The sequence below is a fragment of the Gambusia affinis genome, linkage group LG14, assembly GCF_019740435.1.
Source record: "Gambusia affinis linkage group LG14, SWU_Gaff_1.0, whole genome shotgun sequence".
NCBI lineage: Eukaryota > Metazoa > Chordata > Actinopteri > Cyprinodontiformes > Poeciliidae > Gambusia > Gambusia affinis.
The window spans coordinates 25,068,004-25,090,596 of record NC_057881.1 but is presented as its reverse complement, the minus strand read 5'-3'; the positions used below and the strand labels follow the sequence as shown (position 1 = coordinate 25,090,596).

General features: G+C 39.4%; 1 protein-coding gene across 6 annotated transcripts; it reads right to left on the bottom strand.

The window, feature by feature from the left end:
* Window positions 1-6,216: 6,216 nt before the first annotated feature.
* glcci1a (glucocorticoid induced 1a) lies at window positions 6,217-21,685 on the bottom strand. 6 transcript variants are annotated; one of them, XM_044139045.1, is made up of 7 exons: window positions 21,510-21,685; window positions 17,161-17,300; window positions 10,817-10,917; window positions 10,468-10,620; window positions 10,159-10,369; window positions 9,216-9,336; window positions 6,217-9,138 (listed from the first exon to the last, which is right to left on the bottom strand). In XM_044139045.1, exons 4-7 carry the CDS (start codon window positions 10,609-10,611, stop codon window positions 8,850-8,852), a joined length of 765 nt encoding a protein of 254 aa, XP_043994980.1. In that variant the 5' UTR covers window positions 10,612-10,620; window positions 10,817-10,917; window positions 17,161-17,300; window positions 21,510-21,685; the 3' UTR covers window positions 6,217-8,849. The 6 variants fall into 6 exon arrangements, with proteins under 6 accessions (XP_043994980.1, XP_043994981.1, XP_043994982.1 ...); XM_044139046.1 differs by having other exon boundaries at window positions 10,468-10,617; XM_044139047.1 differs by having other exon boundaries at window positions 10,817-10,914.
* Window positions 21,686-22,593: the final 908 nt, after the last annotated feature.

Sequence of the window (22,593 nt, the reverse complement as noted above, 5' to 3'; positions counted from 1 at the left end):
AAATTATGCTGAAATTTGATTGTGGTGCTGAAATTTCACAAACTGTCCATTTTTGGCTTCTCTCGCTGAGATAAAGCGTTTTGGCCACTAACAGTAAAAAAGCTTAAAACTCAAAATTTTGAACTGCTTCCAGCTTCAAACAACCAGATTTACTGTTTCTCAGCATTTCCAAGTTATATTAAGCAAATTATGCTGAAATTTGATTGTGGTGCTGAAATTTCACAAACTGTCCATTTTTGGCTTCTCTCGCTGAGATAAAGCGTTTTTGGCCACTAACAGTAAAAACGCTTAAAACTCAAAATTTTGAACTGCTTCCAGCTTCAAACAACCAGATTTACTGTTTCTCAGCATTTCCAAGTTATATTAAGCAAATTATGCTGAAATTTGATTGTGGTGCTGAAATTTCAAAAACTGTCCATTGATTGTGGTGCTGAAATTTCTGAAATTAAAAAAGCTTAAAACTCAAAATTTTGAACTGCTTCCAGCTTCAAACAACCAGATTTACTGTTTCTCAGCATTTCCAAGTTATATTAAGCAAATTATGCTGAAATTTGATTGTGGTGCTGAAATTTCACAAACTGTCCATTTTTGGCTTCTCTCGCTGAGATAAAGCGTTTTTGGCCACTAACAGTAAAAAAGCTTAAAACTCAAAATTTTGAACTGCTTCCAGCTTCAAACAACCAGATTTACTGTTTCTCAGCATTTCCAAGTTATATTAAGCAAATTATGCTGAAATTTGATTGTGGTGCTGAAATTTCAAAAACTGTCCATTGATTGTGGTGCTGAAATTTCTGAAATTAAAAAAAGCTTAAAACTCAAAATTTTGAACTGCTTCCAGCTTCAAACAACCAGATTTACTGTTTCTCAGCATTTCCAAGTTATATTAAGCAAATTATGCTGAAATTTGATTGTGGTGCTGAAATTTCACAAACTGTCCATTTTTGGCTTCTCTCGCTGAGATAAAAGCGTTTTTGGCCACTAACAGTAAAAAAGCTTAAAACTCAAAATTTTGAACTGCTTCCAGCTTCAAACAACCAGATTTACTGTTTCTCAGCATTTCCAAGTTATATTAAGCAAATTATGCTGAAATTTGATTGTGGTGCTGAAATTTCACAAACTGTCCATTTTTGGCTTCTCTCGCTGAGATAAAGCGTTTTTGGCCACTAACAGTAAAAACGCTTAAAACTCAAAATTTTGAACTGCTTCCAGCTTCAAACAACCAGATTTACTGTTTCTCAGCATTTCCAAGTTATATTAAGCAAATTATGCTGAAATTTGATTGTGGTGCTGAAATTTCACAAACTGTCCATTTTTGGCTTCTCTCGCTGAGATAAAGCGTTTTTGGCCACTAACAGTAAAAAAGCTTAAAACTCAAAATTTTGAACTGCTTCCAGCTTCAAACAACCAGATTTACTGTTTCTCAGCATTTCCAAGTTATATTAAGCAAATTATGCTGAAATTTGATTGTGGTGCTGAAATTTCAAAAACTGTCCATTGATTGTGGTGCTGAAATTTCTGAAATTAAAAAAAGCTTAAAACTCAAAATTTTGAACTGCTTCCAGCTTCAAACAACCAGATTTACTGTTTCTCAGCATTTCCAAGTTATATTAAGCAAATTATGCTGAAATTTGATTGTGGTGCTGAAATTTCACAAACTGTCCATTTTTGGCTTCTCTCGCTGAGATAAAGCGTTTTTGGCCCCTAACAGTAAAAAAGCTTAAAACTCAAAATTTTGAACTGCTTCCAGCTTCAAACAACCAGATTTACTGTTTCTCAGCATTTCCAAGTTATATTAAGCAAATTATGCTGAAATTTGATTGTGGTGCTGAAATTTCACAAACTGTCCATTTTTTGCTTCTCTCGCTGAGATAAAGCGTTTTTGGCCCCTAACAGTAAAAAAGCTTAAAACTCAAAATTTTGAACTGCTTCCAGCTTCAAACAACCAGATTTACTGTTTCTCAGCATTTCCAAGTTATATTAAGCAAATTATGCTGAAATTTGATTGTGGTGCTGAAATTTCAAAAACTGTCCATTGATTGTGGTGCTGAAATTTCTGAAATTAAAAAAGCTTAAAACTCAAAATTTTGAACTGCTTCCAGCTTCAAACAACCAGATTTACTGTTTCTCAGCATTTCCAAGTTATATTAAGCAAATTATGCTGAAATTTGATTGTGGTGCTGAAATTTCACAAACTGTCCATTTTTGGCTTCTCTCGCTGAGATAAAGCGTTTTTGGCCACTAACAGTAAAAAAGCTTAAAACTCAAAATTTTGAACTGCTTCCAGCTTCAAACAACCAGATTTACTGTTTCTCAGCATTTCCAAGTTATATTAAGCAAATTATGCTGAAATTTGATTGTGGTGCTGAAATTTCAAAAACTGTCCATTGATTGTGGTGCTGAAATTTCTGAAATTAAAAAAAAGCTTAAAACTCAAAATTTTGAACTGCTTCCAGCTTTAAACAACCAGATTTACTGTTTCTCAGCATTTCCAAGTTATATTAAGCAAATTATGCTGAAATTTGATTGTGGTGCTGAAATTTCACAAACTGTCCATTTTTGGCTTCTCTCGCTGAGATAAAGCGTTTTTGGCCACTAACAGTAAAAAAGCTTAAAACTCAAAAATTTGAACTGCTTCCAGCTTCAAACAACCAGATTTACTGTTTCTCAGCATTTCCAAGTTATATTAAGCAAATTATGCTGAAATTTGATTGTGGTGCTGAAATTTCACAAACTGTCCATTTTTGGCTTCTCTCGCTGAGATAAAGCGTTTTGGCCCCTAACAGTAAAAAAGCTTAAAACTCAAAATTTTGAACTGCTTCCAGCTTCAAACAACCAGATTTACTGTTTCTCAGCATTTCCAAGTTATATTAAGCAAATTATGCTGAAATTTGATTGTGGTGCTGAAAATTCAAAAAATGTCCATTGATTGTGGTGCTGAAATTTCTGAAATTAAAAAAGCTTAAAACTCAAAATTTTGAACTGCTTCCATCTTCAAACAACCAGATTTACTGTTTCTCAGCATTTCCAAGTTATATTAAGCAAATTATGCTGAAATTTGATTGTGGTGCTGAAATTTCACAAACTGTCCATTTTTGGCTTCTCTCGCTGAGATAAAGCGTTTTTGGCCACTAACAGTAAAAAGCTTAAAACTCAAAATTTTGAACTGCTTCCAGCTTCAAACAACCAGATTTACTGTTTCTCAGCATTTCCAAGTTATATTAAGCAAATTATGCTGAAATTTGATTGTGGTGCTGAAATTTCAAAAACTGTCCATTGATTGTGGTGCTGAAATTTCTGAAATTAAAAAAAGCTTAAAACTCAAAATTTTGAACTGCTTCCAGCTTTAAACAACCAGATTTACTGTTTCTCAGCATTTCCAAGTTATATTAAGCAAATTATGCTGAAATTTGATTGTGGTGCTGAAATTTCACAAACTGTCCATTTTTGGCTTCTCTCGCTGAGATAAAGCGTTTTTGGCCACTAACAGTAAAAAAGCTTAAAACTCAAAAATTTGAACTGCTTCCAGCTTCAAACAACCAGATTTACTGTTTCTCAGCATTTCCAAGTTATATTAAGCAAATTATGCTGAAATTTGATTGTGGTGCTGAAATTTCACAAACTGTCCATTTTTGGCTTCTCTCGCTGAGATAAAGCGTTTTTGGCCACTAACAGTAAAAACGCTTAAAACTCAAAATTTTGAACTGCTTCCAGCTTCAAACAACCAGATTTACTGTTTCTCAGCATTTCCAAGTTATATTAAGCAAATTATGCTGAAATTTGATTGTGGTGCTGAAATTTCAAAAACTGTCCATTGATTGTGGTGCTGAAATTTCTGAAATTAAAAAAAGCTTAAAACTCAAAATTTTGAACTGCTTCCAGCTTCAAACAACCAGATTTACTGTTTCTCAGCATTTCCAAGTTATATTAAGCAAATTATGCTGAAATTTGATTGTGGTGCTGAAATTTCACAAACTGTCCATTTTTGGCTTCTCTCGCTGAGATAAAGCGTTTTGGCCACTAACAGTAAAAAAGCTTAAAACTCAAAATTTTGAACTGCTTCCAGCTTCAAACAACCAGATTTACTGTTTCTCAGCATTTCCAAGTTATATTAAGCAAATTATGCTGAAATTTGATTGTGGTGCTGAAATTTCACAAACTGTCCATTTTTGGCTTCTCTCGCTGAGATAAAGCGTTTTTGGCCCCTAACAGTAAAAAAGCTTAAAACTCAAAATTTTGAACTGCTTCCAGCTTCAAACAACCAGATTTACTGTTTCTCAGCATTTCCAAGTTATATTAAGCAAATTATGCTGAAATTTGATTGTGGTGCTGAAATTTCAAAAAATGTCCATTGATTGTGGTGCTGAAATTTCTGAAATTAAAAAAAAGCTTAAAACTCAAAATTTTGAACTGCTTCCAGCTTCAAACAACCAGATTTACTGTTTCTCAGCATTTCCAAGTTATATTAAGCAAATTATGCTGAAATTTGATTGTGGTGCTGAAATTTCACAAACTGTCCATTTTTGGCTTCTCTCGCTGAGATAAAGCGTTTTTGGCCACTAACAGTAAAAAAGCTTAAAACTCAAAATTTTGAACTGCTTCCAGCTTCAAACAACCAGATTTACTGTTTCTCAGCATTTCCAAGTTATATTAAGCAAATTATGCTGAAATTTGATTGTGGTGCTGAAATTTCACAAACTGTCCATTTTTGGCTTCTCTCGCTGAGATAAAGCGTTTTGGCCACTAACAGTAAAAACGCTTAAAACTCAAAATTTTGAACTGCTTCCAGCTTCAAACAACCAGATTTACTGTTTCTCAGCATTTCCAAGTTATATTAAGCAAATTATGCTGAAATTTGATTGTGGTGCTGAAATTTCAAAAACTGTCCATTGATTGTGGTGCTGAAATTTCTGAAATTAAAAAAAAGCTTAAAACTCAAAATTTTGAACTGCTTCCAGCTTCAAACAACCAGATTTACTGTTTCTCAGCATTTCCAAGTTATATTAAGCAAATTATGCTGAAATTTGATTGTGGTGCTGAAATTTCACAAACTGTCCATTTTTGGCTTCTCTCGCTGAGATAAAGCGTATTTGGTCACTAACAGTAAAAAAGCTTAAAACTAAAAATTTTGAACTGGTTCCAGCTTCAAACAACCAGATTTACTGTTTCTCAGCATTTCCAAGTTATACTAAAGCAAATTATGCTGAAATTTGATTGTGGTGCTGAAATTTCACAAACTGTCCATGTTTGGCTTCTCTCGCTGAGATAAAGCGTTTTTGGTCACTAACAGTAAAAAAAGCTTAAAACTCAAAATTTTGAACTGGTTCCAGCTTCAAACAACCAGATTTACTGTTTCTCAGCATTTCCAAGTTATACTAAAGCAAATTATGCTGAAATTTGATTGTGGTGCTGAAATTTCACAAACTGTCCATTTTTGGCTTCTCTCGCTGAGATAAAGCGTTTTTGGTCACTAACAGTAAAAAAGCTTAAAACTCAAAATTTTGAACTGGTTCCAGCTTCAAACAACCAGATTTACTGTTTCTCAGCATTTCCAAGTTATACTAAAGCAAATTATGCTGAAATTTGATTGTGGTGCTGAAATTTCACAAACTGTCCATTTTTGGCTTCTCTCGTTTTTGGTCACTAACAGTAAAAAAGCTTAAAACTCAAAATTTCGAACATGGTGAACTTGCTTGGTTGTTCAGACCTGCAGGCCATGCGGGCAGTCGTTTTCAATTTCATTCACTTTTACCCCATTTGCTGTTCAGTGAAATGGCTGATCAAAGACCTCCTCCTGGGAAGGCAGGTCAAAATACTGTTTACTGTCTGTGAATGCAGGGCTGCATGTACGTTCAGAGGGAACCAGATTTGAAATGACCTGTGAGGAGATGATGACAGGAAGCTGAAAGCCATGCAGGGGAAACGTCTGAGAGCAACTTAAACTCAAGGTGACAGACAGCAGGCCTTCAATCACATCAGGACATGCTGGTACTTCCTCTTGAAATTGATGTTGAATTATCAGTGTTGTTAAAACTCATACTAAATATTAATTTGTCTGATGTGTGTATATTACTGTAAACTGAATCTGGAGGAAGGAACACTGTGGTTTTCATTGTTTTTATTGACTTTTGCTGCATTCGTGTCACTTTGCTGTTTTATTTGCCAGAGAATCAAAGCCCTCAACACACACACACACACACACACACACACGCAACACAGTTGGGCAAAACAACCAAGATTTTATTGCCATTGTGCATGAACTTTGACACTGCAGGTTACACAAGGAAGTATCATGTAGTGAGTTGAGGAACACCCCTGCCTGCCGGTGATGTGCTCTGGTCACTCGCAGTGCTGGTCTTGGAGGAGATGGCTTTAGCAACAAGCTACTTGCTGATCCAGCCTCCGAACTCAACACCAAAGCAATGTAACATGTCAAAGAACGGGCAACATCCTGGATGACAACACCTCTGTTTGTTTTTTTCTCAAATTATTGCACACACTTGTTTACCCATGTCAAGCATATGTGAGATACTGGGAAAGCTAAAGCTCTTGGTAAGGTGCTGAAATGTCCTTAGAAACCACAACATTGCATTGAGCCTCTTCGAAAGCCACATATATACAAAATAGGAATGGAACGTCAATGCAGGAAGTCAACAAGCATACCAGATAGTAAAATAAATGCAGGTTATGATTCACTCTTGTACAGAATAAATAAGATGCTGACAGGGTTTGGTTGCTTGGCAGCAGCGTCACTGCGGTAACAGATGGACGGTGAGAGGGAGGCAGGCCAGCGGGTTCCTTTAATCTGATGAAGGCGCTGTTGCATCTGCAGCCAATCATCTCACATCTCCATGTTACCGCTCTCACAGCGATGGAACTTCAGGAATGAATCATCTGTGTTTGGGATGGTCAAATCTCAGGAATTTCACTCATGGATCAGGTTTGTTCTGGAAATAGAATGAAGACTGGAGGTATGCTCAGTACAAACATTTATTTATTATGCCTACAGTTTATCTTAGCGGTAAAAAAAATGGTTTGGGATCAGTTCCCTAAGGCCAGCAGTCACTCAGATCTTAACTGAACTATTTGCTTAAAAAGGATTTTAACACAGATCCTGTCTGACTGACCTTTTAGTCCGACAGTCTGAAAACAGAAAGAAAGAAATGAGCAGGCAGTCTGTAACTGCTGTGATATGTTGGACTTCCATAACATGCTATAAACAAACATCTTCATTGTTTGTGTTGTCTGAAACAATGACGGATAGATAAAAGGGAATAATTTCTGCCAGGAAAATCAACCATTTTCTCACTGTGTAGCACAAACATGATCCGCTTTGGGGGTTTTTTTCTTTAGAGGAAATTTTGCATGGAATTAAAGTTCTGTGTAAATTTTTATTTAATGCCTTTATTTATAGTAAGAGAAATGCACTAGTCAGACTCTTTCTGGACAATTCTTAATATTTTTTTATCTTAAGGAAAGAGAAAAAAAAACGTGTTGCAGTTTTCTTATTTAAAAATCCAGAGGAAATACAAGCTTCTCTCTGATAACTCACAGCTCAGCTCCCTGAACTTTATCTGTTTCTAACTTTAAAATGATCATCAAAGGTCTGGAATGTAGATTGAAAATAGCAGGAGGTCTTTTTAGCAGGAGGTTTTTTTAAATCAGATTTTTCTCTCTGACCTGCTGAGTAACTGAAACTTCTCTGATTCTGATCTCTGTCACGCCCATGGCTGCTTGACTGCTTAAGACACAGAGGCCATTTTGTGGAATCTAAATAAACTTTATCTTGGATTAGATGGACAAAAAGTCTTTCCATACATACAAGTGGGAATTCCTCATTTATCCAACTTTAACATATTCTCATCAACCTCAAAAGGTTATGAAGCTAATACAAAGCTATGTTTCAGAATAAATGTTTGAATATTTACACATCCAGTCTGCATTCCTGCAGGACCAACTGTCTGGGTTTGATGTGACGGCCCACCGTCAGCAGGGGGATCCGCTCTGCTCTGAGACACAGAATCAACCCCTGCTGCATTTTCCAAATCCTGGTGGAAACGCTTTCATCCTCACATACACCTCTGCACACAGTGTGTGTGGTCCCTACAGTGCTCCAGCTGCGGGCTGGGAACCAGTCTGGCCCCTAAGCGGGCCCTGAGGCCCACGGAGCGATCCGTCTGGGAATGGAGAGAAACTAGGAATGACATGACAGGGAATCGATCTGCTTTGTGGAGCTGCAGATACTTTGTATGGACACACATTCCAATTTACCTGAGTATAGAATCTGATTGTGAAACACCTGAAACCACGACCAGATGCACACACTGTGCAGTGGCTGTGGCCATGGTAACAGTTTTCTGTGGTCTAGGCTCTAATTGTGTTCTGTTGGAGTCAGGGCTTCCTGTGAGCTGATAGTGTAAACAGAATCCTGAAGTGCAGCGGATTGTTCCGGTTCGTTCCGTCACAGTAAACCAGTCCAGAGGTTTCACCGAGCTGTTCCTGTCTTTCATAGAGCTATGTGTGTCTGGATATATCTGTGGATACGTTTACAGCTTATTCATACTGTGAATGTTGAAACAGAACACAACACATAATTTAATCAGAAATCTACTACCAGTTTAAAATGCATGCCCCTCCCCCCCCTCCATGGTGCTGGAGTGTTCCTGGGGACCCCTGGACAGGGCCCCTCCCCCGGCGGCTCCCTGCACACGGCTCCGAGCGTCTGTCTGGGTGGAAATGAAGGGACATTGTACGTCATGCAGTGATAGGATGGGGGTGGAGGGGGTCAGCACAGAGAGACGAGGCCCTCCCGGTGGGACAGTCAGTGGTGGTGATGGCGGCCCCGCCCAGCTCTAGCTGTCTGTCTGGGAGTCAGCAGTCTCTGACGGGGACCCTGGCTCCTCCGGGGGGTCGTCTGTGCTGGTGCTGGTGGAAACCTGAGTGGGGGTCCCGTAGAGCGAGGCGGCACCCTGGCCAGCCCCGGCATTGCTGTCGTCCTCCTCGGGGCCCGAGGCGGGGGCCAGCTGCAGGGAGCCGGGCAGCTTGACGGGGCAGAACGCCGAGCCCGTTGGGATGAAGTTGACCTTGTTTTTGTCGGGGCAGGAGAAGAGGGGGGCTGCTGCCGCCGCCGCCTGCCGGGAGCTGCAGGGGAACAAGCACAGTGACTGAGGGAGGAGCATTCATGAGGCGGATGAATACGGGCGTGAATCGGTCTGCACCTCATCTCCTCGAATGCTTTGATCTTCTCACAGCCTTCCGGAGGCTCGCGCTTGAACATGTAGCTGTTGTTTGGTTTGGGTGAGGAGGCGAACTTTGGGAGCGGAGAGCTGCTGCCACTGTCTGAACCCACACACACACACACCCACGCACACAAGAAGAGGCCTTCATAATCCCACACCAACACACTGGCAGCTCTACCTGCTTCAACACTTTAGTTGTCAAGGGTAGGAAGGTTCAGAGAAGATTTCAAAGGTTTCACATCCAGATTCCAAGATTAACTATGAACTTAGACACGTGTACAGTTAATACAATTTAAATTCAAATTCTATTCCTTTTATATATGTTTATAAATATGTGTTCACTTTAGATATGTATTTATAAAATATATACATATATTAATTCCATATAAAATATTGAACAAAAACTGTAAGGAACTAAGAAGGAATGTAATGGATGGCTGGGAATCAAACAGCTTTCTGTGTTAAAACATGTTAAAAGTTGTATGACTAGGTAATTATGTTTTCTAGGATGATATTGTTGACAATAAGTAAGCACACACACACGGAGTCTTAAAAAAGCAAATACAAAAATATCTAGCTCTAGAATTGTTATAGTTAATTTGCTGTTATGGTCCAGTTTGAGTTAAAGGCAGGACCGAGGTAAACTACAGAGACACCACAACCCACAGGGCTGCTCTCAGCGGCGTGGACTGTTGCTGTGTGGACCTGATTTTTACCAGCTTGCATTTTTGATCACTAAAGTCTGAAATCAGACTCCATAGTCTAACTGCAATTGTTCAACAGGTACTGGAAAATATAAAAATGCATAGAAGTGAGAATAAAATCTGACCCTGTTTGGTTCTAATTTAGTGATACCTCAATGCTTCAGGCCAGGCCTGGGTTTTGACTGAGACATTCATGTTTTAATGCTGCTATTCCTGACCTTTATCCCGGTCATACAGCAGATCCTCTGTGGAGTAAGGACTGCCATCATGTGACCCTGGAGGACAGGCTGGTGAGGGACAAGGAGAGAGGCTGGAGCAGCTGCTGGACCGCCCAGGGGCTGAAGGAGTCTGGGTGTCCACACTGCGAGAACTGCTGCTCCGCTGCTGGGGAGGGAAGGGTGCCCGACGCCCATCCGGAACCTCCAGAGACTGCACAGCAGCCGGGGATAGAAACAGAATGTGAATGAGGTCTGAGACACAGCGATCTGGCAGACACACAGGACAGAAGCAACTCAACAGGGACAAACCTTGAGCTCGTCCTTCTCTCCGTTGTCTTTGATGAAGACTTTCTCCAGCTCATGGTTGATGCCCTCCATGCTGCTGGGCACCCTGGAGATGGAGGGCTTTGGCACCGTGATGTTGGACAGCGGCATCTGGGCCGACTTCGACATGGAAAACTGCTGCAGCAAACACACACGCATAAGAATCGTTCCTTTAATATTTTAAGTAAGGCTTCTGGTGTTGTTGAGTAAATGCAGTTTTTATATCTATATTGACCATAAATCATAAATTATGATATCTGATTAATGATTTCAGTCCCATGCGGCACAACAAACACAATGAATACAGTGAAGCTCCAGGTGTTGGTGTAGGTACCTGAATGTAGCTGGCTGCTGTGCAGGTGTGGCTGTTACAGCTGGACAGGAAGGAAGCTGTTCTTCCACTGGATCACCTTCCTGTCTCCTGGGTTCCAGCTGCTGATTCCGTGAGCAGAACAAATGAAAATCAGATGTTTGGACAAATTGATGGTCTAGCAGCACTCACTTGACAGGCCCACCTGTTTATGGACTACTACACTGAATGATTTGTATGATGCATTATAGAATGTTTGGTTTGGAACTTTTAGCATATGCAGTGGGAATTAACAAACACTTAAAACATGTAGAACCTTTTTTCTCTGACATTGAATCAGACAAAACCTTTTCTACTTTATTGATCTCAAAGAGAAATAAATGTAGTTTTAATTTGGATCAATTCAAATCCTTCAAAGAGTTAATGTAGGTAGTGATTGCTGTTGGTAGATCTCCTGTAGCAGTCTGTATTACAGTGAATTTGAACAAGCTGACTGAAGACTGCTTTCCCCAAGACAGTCTCATGAAGAGGATGGTCAAGGGTTGTCCATGATGTTCTTGATTTTATGAAGAATTATTTTATATTAGAGGTTCCAAAGTCGTCCTTTTAACAGAACCAGAACAGAACCAGCCTTCTTTATCAGGCTGTTGAGCCTTTTTAGGTCCCTGGTTTTGATGATGTTGCCCCAACAGATGATGGCAGAAAAGAGAAACTCTCAACAGACTGATAGAAGATCTGCAGCATCTTGCTGCAATTCGTGAAGGATTTTATCTTCCTTAAGAAGTCCAGTCTGCTCTGTTCCTTCTTATAGACACTTCACTGTTACTCAGGTACCCTGAGGGACAAAAACCAAACCTTTTGGACCAGTGTTCACTATAAAACTAAGACAAAAATATTTTGTAAGTGTTTTTTAAAGTAATGGAAACATCACCAAATCTAAGTAAACATTAATTAAATGAAAAGGGGATGGTAAATATTTTTGAAAAAAACAAAAAACATGATGAAATTATTAGAGAATCCATCTATCTGTTGTGTATACCATATATCCATGGCTGATCAGCAGCAGGCCCACTGCTGGTCCGGCGCAGGAGAAACAACAACTTTTCACAGAGCCTCTTCTCCCCACACATTCTATCTATCACATGATACCAAACCAGATCAACACCATAAACACAGGAGAGGACACATAGGAGCATTCCACAACATGCATGGAGCAGCTGTAACCAACGGAAACCGGTTAAAAATACACACCAGGCCAGCCGACTGTTCTGAGATCAGATTTGGAATGTACAGGGGACTGATGCCAAAATGAACCCAAGTTTAATTAATTCATTTATTTTTTTATTGAATTTTCCTTTGGGATCAATAAAGTATTTTTTAATTAAATTGTATTGAATTGATGGTCCAGTTCCCACGGCAACAGGGCCTGGTCTGTTGCCCTGGCTTTGGTTTCAACTAGCCACTTTTGTCAATGTACAATTTCGTTTGCAGACTTCAGCATCCATTTTATTTGTTGTTTCTGTTGTTCACAGAAACAACATTTTAAATATTTTGCATATGTAAAATGTTTTCCAGTTTCAGTGTTAAATGTTCCTGAGAATTTAAAGATTATTGATCTATGAAAAAGTGTTCTTGCATAATAATGCCATTATGTTACTTGAAAATGGTCTCAAACAACAATGTTACTGTTTATTACGATAACGTCTGAGATAATTTATTATCCAGTAAAAATTACTACAGTGACAGGCCCATAGTTATCCTCCAGAAACCCATTTAAAGTTTAAAATGACTTTCACAGTACTTGTGACAGGCATTACCTGGGACTTAAATAAACCCATTTATTGTTCAGATAGAACATGGCAGATGCATGCATACATAAAAAAAAACAGATCAAATTAGTTTTTTAAATCGATCTTTACTTCTGAGTTTTAGTTTTTGAAACTGTAGTCAAAGGAAAATCCAAATAATGTTTAAAAGTTTATCTGTGCATGCATTACAAAATGTAGCTCCAGCTCAGAATGAATATTCTTTATTCCTCTCTGTGAGTAAAACTAGACTAAAATAAATTTTGGTTTTAGTCTAGTTGACATTTGACAGAAATATGACTAAAACTAAAGTCCCAAAAATTGTCGTCAAAAGCCCCCAGACTAAAACTCTGAAAACTGTGCAGTAAGTATTAACACTGTTTTTAAGACATGTTCTGTGATCTGAGAATATGTCTGAGTGATGTTGAAGTTTGAACACAAATGGGAGTCCTGAGTGGAAAATGTCCCTCAGAACCACCCAGTGAGTCCAAAGTGGTTTAAATATATCAAAGTCAATATTCTCAACTGGAGTATAAAAAACTCTATTTAAAATACACAAACAGCGCTTAGCCTGGTGAGGTGGCATGTAAAGCCTGATGGCTCGTCAGACTTATAATACACCAGAGGAAACTCTGCAGTGCATGTACGTGTGTATGTGCGGATGCGTGGGCATGTGTGTGTGAGCAAGGCAGTTAATAAACCTGATCCAGTTGCACCGGTTCTGTCAGCAGGTAGGGGTTAAAACAATTCTCTAAAACAATCTCTGGCCTTTAGAAAAAGGAAAGTATTGGTGTGAACCTGAACTGAATAAAAACAGGAAACATTTAGTCACATTTCATGTAAGACTGAGGAAATGAGTGTAAATATCTAGTTTAAGTGTAGTGTTCCACTTTCCTCTTCTGCCTATTCGGTTTAAGAGTCAAAGGCTGGGTCACCAAATGTCCACCAGGTGTCACTGTTCCATTGCAGATAAACAACACAAATAGATTTAAAGAAGACTTCAATCTTTGCTTCTTTGACATCGTTGGAAGGCTCAGAGTGTGAAGGTTCCTCTAGAGGCCAGTTTTCATCCCAGCTGTGACTGTGTGTTTCTAGGACTACAGGAACTCCCAGAGCACATCTGTACCAGGCAACGTGTTCAGACCTGCCCTCCTCTGTCAACCCTGACACTGACCCTCTTCTCTCCAGAAACGGAACACATGCAGGATTTATCAATAAAGGCAGTGTGTAACAGTTGTAAGATGATCTGAGGACGTGGGCCACAGAACCAGTTCCACTGGATGCACTGAACTCAATGCTGCTCACGTTTCAGATCACTGGCTCAGATAGAAGATCTCTCCCTTCACTTTCTGTCAGATCCTTGACGTTTCAACCCAGGAACACATTTTGATGGACAGCAACAAATGGGGGAAATAACAGCTTAATAGAACGAGTGCTGACATTGTCTGGTGTAATAACTACTGAGACTAAAGCCTACTGATTGAGCAGGAAGACAAACCAGAAGTCAACCCGACACTTCAACCAGATAAGTTTCACAGCTTTCCCAGAGGTTTGACAGAGAGATTCCAACTTCGGCCCCAAATATTCCACAAAATGTTCACAAACGATGCACCACTCTGCACAAGATGTAATTTTTTAAGCCCTTCATTTGAAAGAGGCCACAACATTACCTATAATTTTAGAGGAAAACATCAACTCAAGTCAACGTTTTTTTGTGAAAACAACAAAAGGTTTGGAATTTGTTCAGATATATTGCTAGAAACACAATCAATACAATATAGGAACAGCTGAAACCAGAAGTTTACATACAGGGAATAAAAAGGCATCTGCCTTTTTTCTCACAGAGTTAAATCAGAGAAAATGTTTCTTGTTTTAGGTCAGTTAGAATTACCTAAATTATTTATATTTGATAAAGGCCACAATAATGAGAGAAAGAATCTGTTAGACATTTTATTAATGTCTTCTAAATCGCTGAATTCAAGTCCATTCATGGAAGGGATGAATGAAATAAAAAAAGTTTTTAAAGATATTTTTTTCTCATTTGTGATTTCTTTTTTTAGAAAAGACAGCAAAGTAATGTAAAAATTTTAAATTGGACTTGATAGGAAAGAAATTGGAGATTTTATTTATAAACCATATCACCAGGATGTGAAGATTGACTGGAATTAGTGACCCAGGTGAAGCCAAGAAAACTGGGGAATAGTTGCTTTAACAAACTATGAGTTTTAAGTTGTAGAGATTTTTATAGTTTTTATTTCATTTCTCTCTATGTCACACAAAAGATGGAAAAGGGTTTGGCAAAATTTTCAAACTGGTTCTAGATTTTATGTTAGAAATATCTGACAGAAATGTGTAGAGTTTATTGTTTGCCACCGGTCTGACTAGCTGCCATGTTTTTCATCAGTTGAATTTCTGATTAAAAATAGCTTTTGCAACAGAGAAATAGTTGTTTCTGATTAGTCTGCAAATGACTCCATCACAGCTGTGGTCTCCAAAGTATGGCCGGGACTATACAATTAGTGTTCGGAACTCCTATAGTAGTTCAAGTATGGTTAAAATGTTGCCCTCCAGCAACATACACAAACTGATATACACAAACAGCGCTTACCCTGGTGAGGTGGCATGTAAAGCCTGATGGCTGATATAGCTAACAACTTACATTTTGTAATGTGTTAGGATTACAACTTGTATCTTCTTGAATGGAAAATGTTAGCAACACAGCTATAGCTACATTCACACAGCAGGCAATTGCAACCCAAATCTAGTCTGAACGACCCGATTCCAATTTTTACCTCAAAATATCCAATCTTTGTTCTTTTCATGCCCTGAGCTGCATCAGACACATATCCATACAATTGTTTTCAAATTTCAAAGTGTTTGCAGTCTAAACGGTCATGTCGCATTTTATCTGACTTTTATGTCGTCGGAGCCAGGCAGGGGAAAATCCAGAAGTAAATTATAAGTGTGACATGATGGAATTAGTCTGTGTGTGGGATCGTAGTCCCTTCACTCCTGGCTTTGACGAAACATCTCAATAGGTTCCTCTACAGACGTTGCAATCAAGTCCACTAAAGGCCGCTGCTATTAGTTGTGACTATCTTGTGACTATACAGTTGACTCTCCTTACAGAATAACTTTAAAATCCATCTATTAACAGAGCACTGCTATGTGATGTCAACGTTATTCTTTTGTGCATGCACTTTGCTTTTGGGATGAAAACCGTTCACACAAATGTCTCATTGTGGTCGGATGGTTCAGGCGTTTGAATGATCATGGAACAAATATCTAATTCCAGTAAAAAAAAAACTGAATTAAGCACCAAGACCAGCTGTGTGAATGTAGCCTACGTATTTCTCTTTTATTAGTCATGCTTACCAAGTAAACCACCTGCTATGGTAGCAAAGGCTCAGCTAATAACACTGCTAACTTTCTGTTATCTGACCTTTTCTGCCCTGTATCTCCTGCTCCACATCAGTAAACCATTGTGGCAGCTCTGCTCTTCCCTGCAGCTCTGTAACGCCATAACATGCATGTCCACACATGGACTGAGCTGTCATCTGGCACAGCCACATTGTTTCCTTTGCTGCAGGAGGCAAGGAAGAGCCAGCTCGGGCACAGCTTGCCATAAATTGCAGCTGCTCAGGCCACTGAAAGGAGGGGAAGTGGATGCTCAGGAGTGAGATAGTGTTATCTGTCACCTCCGTGTTGCTACTAGGCATCAGGGTTCTGTAGCCGAGCGAGACTTGTAGGATTGGGCTGAGTGCAGAGCCATATGCCAACCCAAGTTCAATCTTTCTACAAAGAAACAATTACAACAGTATTATTTCTATAAGGAAGCTCTTTCATTTCGCGGTTTGTCAATGAGGAACAATATGCCCACTGCTGTATTTCAGATGCTATTTAAGTAGTTGGTCATATCTCTACCTGCTCCCTCTGCATCTTAAAAGCAACTAAAAACATTGATTTGCAATTCACAATGTGTCTTACCCTACAGCCTGTACTACTGGGTTTGCCGAGTGGGTTGTAGTTCTGGAATATCCCGGGATGTCCAGAAAGAACCCAAACACACACATCGGGAGAACATGCTCACTTCATGCAGCACAAAATTATGAGACTCCCATAATGATGGATATTTTTCACTGGGGAAAAAATAACATTTTTGTCTTTGAAAGTTGCTTAAGTTTGAACTGGGGAAGAATTAAAGTACATTTTCTCTCTGAACTTAGGCGATGTCTGTTTTATTTTTTTGTTTGGTGGCTCCAATGTCACTGTACTCCACCCAGCACTGTCACAATAAAAACTATTCTTTTATTCGATTCATAAATGCAGATATAGATGTCATGTTTTTTTTAGTCTATTTATTCACTTGGGAAGGGAACTGGGTGGTTAATGGAAAATTAATCAGCAAAGGCATTTCTTAAGTTCAAAGTATCCCCCACACTCCTTTTGGGAACATCAACACAAAAAAATAAATATGTCATCTCTACTTTTAGAAATTGTCTACATTTGTATTGTCACTGCAACACCCAGGAGAAGAGAAGGGTGAATGTGGGCTCTGCTCACCTGTGTAAGTGTCTCTTTCAAACAACAGGAGTGATGCACATTGGTGTGATGAAGCCGGCAGCCTGGGAGGAGAGCCCCATCAACACTGATCTGAGAAGAAGACCACCAGCTCCACACCAGCTGCTACGTTCTTCCTTTCACTGCAACAATAACAAAGCAGCAGAGCAGAATTAGTCTGACATCCTCCACCTGAAATTTTATTCTCTGCTGTTTGGTAAGACTAAGAGACCAGGACCAATCAGTGAGCCTATTCATAGCCAATTGCATGAACCCCAGTTTTTTTCTTAAAGAGAGAGGCACACTCATTCACTCTGTCTCTTCAATCAATGAAAAAACAATGAAACCTTTTTTTATTGATTGAAGCAAAATATGCACAAGTTCACTTCAACACATATGTAAACAAGAAAATGTAGACACAAAACAGTAAGACAAAACTACCGTGAAGAAAACCAATAACATTAAACTTCTCCCAAAAAGAGGTTAGCAGTTCTTTCCAGAGACTCTTACTCATATTTATCTTACTGGCTTCCAAATGTATGAAATAATTCTATCCTAAAAATCAGGACTGTTGCATAGTAGCAAGAAGGTTCTGGGTTGTAATCCCAGCTTGGGATCTTTCTGGCTGGAGTTTCCACATTCTCCCAGAATGCATTGGTTCTCACCAGGTAATCCAGCTTCTTCCCACAGCAGAAAACATGAATGTTAGGTTCATTTCTCTTTGAGTGTGTGTTGTCCTGTGTGTCTCTGTTTCTCCCTGTGGTGGAGTCTCAACATGTCCAGTTTGAGGCCCACCGCTGATCGCTGCAGATAGGCACCAGCCATACAAGCTCAAGAAAAGTACACCTGGCTGCAGAAACCACAAATCAACGGGGGGTGAGCTCAGCATCAGATCCGTACCACATTTGGAAATAGCACCATTGTAATCTGGAACTAAAGTGGTCGCTATATTCTCCTTGGCCCTACTGTGATGTTTTTCATTTTTTTAAAGTGATGGGGTGTAGAGGTTTTTCAAAGGCTTTGTTTCTTTTAACACAATGCAGTGTGGAGCTGAAAATGTGACAAACGTTGCAACTTTGGTCCCCAATCAACTACCAGGTGTGAAAACACACTGATACAAGATGTTGTTATGCCACCTAATGGCCACTGACCAGAACACTACTGGAACTCTGGTAAACAGGAAGTCCTTTGGATCAGTTTGATTCTTCTGGTTCCCCTGATGGGGCTGTAGAATGAAAACAGACTGAAGTGTTTCAAAGTTTTGTTATACTCTGCATGTCCATTGCAAGCTGGGGTACGGCGATATAAAGTCAAAGTTAAAGTACTGATTTTTCAGAAGTATATGTTTTAAGAGTCAGTGTATGAAAAGCCATGGAGCCACAGGTAGAACTTCAACCTAACTGGTGGAGGCTTCTTTCTGGGAATGATTTTGCTGTTAGGTAACAATCATAACACCTGATCTAATGAATTATGCTCAAAGTTCACTCCACAAAGGGTCGAAGGTCTTCTAGTGACCTGTCCACTTCCATCTCCGCTCCTATTAATCACTGCACAGACAGTGCTACAGTTGCTACAAATCCATGGGATAACAGGTGAACTCTGAAGACTCAATTAGAGTTGGGTTGTGATCTTCTGCTAATATAATCAACAAGGTAGTAAGGACTTGTATCCCATGATGATCGTGTCTTTTCCATTTCTGTTTATTTGCTCCTCCCTGGAAACACTGAGGAGCAGCTGGAGCAGAACACAGGACCTCAGCTTCAAGTTATGTGGTTTTAGTTGAAAAGGCATTTCTGCAGAACTAGGTTTGTCTAGATGACATTTCAAGTAACTCCCTTGGGCAATCAAAGCCAAAATTCTTAACTGTTTTGTGCTTTTGACTTTTGTACTTTTGACAACTAGTTCAAAGCTCAGCACAGGAATTCTGAAGCTGATTTAACATAGGGGCCTTATCCACAGAACAGGTTCCAGTGCATGTTGGTGCAGCAGTTCTTTGTGTTGGAACCAAGACAAACCCAGACCCAAGACCTCAAAACCAAAGTTGTCCCAGCTTCAGTTTTCTGTTGTACCAGAGAAAAGAAACACCTTTGTCAAGAACTAGGGGTGGAGACTATGGAACATTATAGCTGACTCAGTTCCTTAACTCTGTTTGTCTTAGAAAGGAGCAATAAAATAATTACAATAATTTATGGAGAATCACAAAATGTCAATAACAATAAAAGGGGAATAGACAATAGATGTGGCCAAAGAGGTAGCATGCAGGCCCGTTTTGCAGTAAAGAATCACTGTGAAATTAGGAAAGTTGAAATTAGGAAAACAAAATCAGATTTCCGACTTGGAAAATTTTTGGTATTTCATAACCTCTGACCTCAACATCTAATAAAGTTGATGTGTGCGTACCATGTAGTGATAGTTGCTACTGTTTACTGCTACTGCTAACAGTTGGTATCTAAACCAGTGCTTCTCAATTCCAGTCCTCAGGCCCCCCCTGCTCTGCATGTTTTAGATGTGCCTCTACACCAGAACAGCTGATTCAAAATATTTGCATGACATCTTCCGCAGCCATCACGTACTGCAGGAACCTGTTAATCACCCAAAGATTCATTCCAGGTGGTTGGCAGAAGGGAAACACCTAAAACATGTAGGGCAGAGGGCGTGAGGACCGGAATTAAGAAACACTGATCTAAACGAAGGGCACATTTTAGAGAGTGTGTGCTGCTTTAGTGCATGACTGGATAAAATGCAAAGAAATATCCCACACAGACTTTTTGGCTGCTAACAGTATTTAGTCTACTCATGTAGCAAAAGTTAGCAAATCCCATTGATTTTCCAAGTTGCAACAAGCATATGGTTAAGTCAGATGTGATGTCATTCTTAGACACACTTCAAAGGTATAGGAGCAACTGAGGTTTGATGCATGTTAGCATTAAAATAACCCGGTTCTGTCTAAGCAGCCAACAATAAAACCAAAAGAGTACAGATGCAAAGTCCATTGCATATAGCAACATTCACCTCCTGATCAGGAGGGGGGCTCAGTGATGTTTACAGCCCTGGTGAAAACGTGTCAGTCAGGACACATGCTGGATTGCTTTCAAAAACATCAACAATATGGGCCACTGTAACCGTCATTGTCATGTATATATACTGTAACTGATGATTTTTCTGTTCTAGATAGTACTATGGTGTGTGTACATACTTATTTTCAAAGCCTGGCCTGATTGCGCAGAAGGCTCTGTTTATGTCTCAGGAACTGCTAGGCCAGAATGTGACCACAGGAGCCACAAACCTGTCAGCTGACTACCTGCTATCATGAATATTTGGGTCTTCTGATGTGTTTCTCAACGTGAAATAAACTTAATAGCACGCAGTTATGACATTGGATCAGTTTTCATTGTTTGCTGTGAAAATCTGTCGTATTAGCTATGTAAATCTGTACGGCTTGTTTATGAACGACAGAAGCTGCATCATCACGCAAGACTCAACCATAACCAACAATATCTACCTCATCAGTAGCAGCTTATTGTTATACTATTGTAGTAATAGATAACATCACTTTAATTCGTTCAGATCCATTCCGTAAGCCGAACAGATGGAAAACATCATCTCAAATAAGCTGCGCGAAAACAAACATAAAAATCCAAATGAATAAACAAGAGTATGGCGGTTAGGAATAAATACGAGGCGGAGGCTCGGCCTCGATGTTTTTGGCATCAAGCATCAAATCCTGATGTTTTCTGACCTAATTAGACAGCTAGCCAACTAGCCTAGCGCGCGTGAAGCCCTACAGCAGCTACAGGCAGAGGACTTTGGCCGGCCAAATCTAGCTTAAAAATGTACACAATTTTGAATTGTCAGTCTTATTAGGAATAGCTAATTGATATTTCAAATGATGATACTATCTGTATATAATTAGAAATAGCCAACCTTACAATTCGGCCTCAATGTTATCCGTATAACCACAGACACATGCATGAAAATGTAGAATTTTTAGCTGCTTCGCAGTTCAGCTCCATTAGCGCGACGCACCAAAACACAACGTGGCGTTTAGTAAAGAATGGTGAAAAAAGAATAAAAAGTTTTACTTTCTTGGTTAAATAAGATCTAACAACAGGAGATACACACGACGAATATTAGCTTACGGTTTACTTAATATTAAATTGGTTGTGTTTTGCTTCCTAAACTCAATATTGACTTATTTGCAGGCAAAAGCCTTCAATTACTGTGTTTTTAAGCTAGACTGGCGTAGGAGTCGCTGTGGAAAACAGAACCGTACTTAGCATACCACCGAAGTACCTAAACGTTAAATATATGGTTATAAGATAACATGTTTGAATTGCAATGGACCAAGCTACCTGTGCGGGGACGTGGACAGGTGTAAGGAACTCGTGTCATCCAGCAGCAAGCTCCAGGCTCCCGTCCGAACCACTTGCACTTTGGTTGGCGGGACTCGAGCAACGGGATGTAGTCGGTCCAAGGCTTAAGGAAGGAGGAGGGAGCACGGCAGGTTGGGCTGTGATGATTTCCAAGCACAAGCTGATACGACACCGTAGCACTGTGGAGGTGTCGTTACTAAAGCAATAGTAGGAGACTGGAAGGGTTCCACCGTGTTTACCACCTGCTGGGATGAGCTTGTGGATGCTGAGAGGTCCATCCACCTTCAGTTGTTGCAGATGAATTTGAGTGTAAAATAAAGATACAATTACAGGGCCCTGTTCAAGGACGCACAAACGAACAGTTTAATCTTTGGGTTACCCTACAGCTACTATCAACAATTTAAACCTAAATTAAATAGGATATTTCAGGTTAAGATTAGATATTTTAATGGATGAATTTGGGCAATTCTTTTTCATGCTGGTGCTGGAACATGATCCCAACCTACATACAATTTAAATGATCACCTGGCCACAGGTTTGACACACGGTGTTTCATTCAGTATTTCAGAGTGTCAAAATGTTACATCCTACATAATACTACATATATCCTCACCATTTTTGTTAAATGTGGGAAAAAAAAGTTGCACTTCAATCACATTGTGTTTAAATTCAAATAAAAATTCTTTACTTTCATCCCAAAGGGAAATTAAATGTTCTTGTAACTGATATCTGTGGAAGAGTCGTCATGGATGGTGACGCTGTGGACAGAAAGGATCTCCACTTCCAGTCAGTTCTGCAACAAATCTGAAGAAACCTCTGATTGAAGACAGCGTCTCATGACAGTCAAGACATGCGAACAGCTCAATATCTAGGAACAGAGACAATATTCCACAGTAACATGTCCTGGATGAAACCAGCAGTTGTTGGCAGCTCCCCTAATCCACCTTATTTGCTTTTGATACTTTTCTTTAAATCTCTGGCTGTACAGTCAGACAGCTGAGCACAGATACACTGGAGTAGAGGGTATAAGGTTATATATAATATATATATTATATATATATAA

Coding starts and splice junctions, on each gene's coding strand:
- glcci1a (XM_044139045.1), bottom strand. CDS start 10,611: ATGTCGAAGTCGGCCCAGATGCCGCTGTCCAACATCACGGTGCCAAAG. Junction 10,370..10,467: donor GAGAGAAGGACGAGCTCAAG/GTTTGTCCCTGT, acceptor GCTGCTGTGCAG/TCTCTGGAGGTTCCGGATGG. Junction 9,337..10,158: donor GCTGTATGACCGGGATAAAG/GTCAGGAATAGC, acceptor GTGTGGGTTCAG/ACAGTGGCAGCAGCTCTCCG.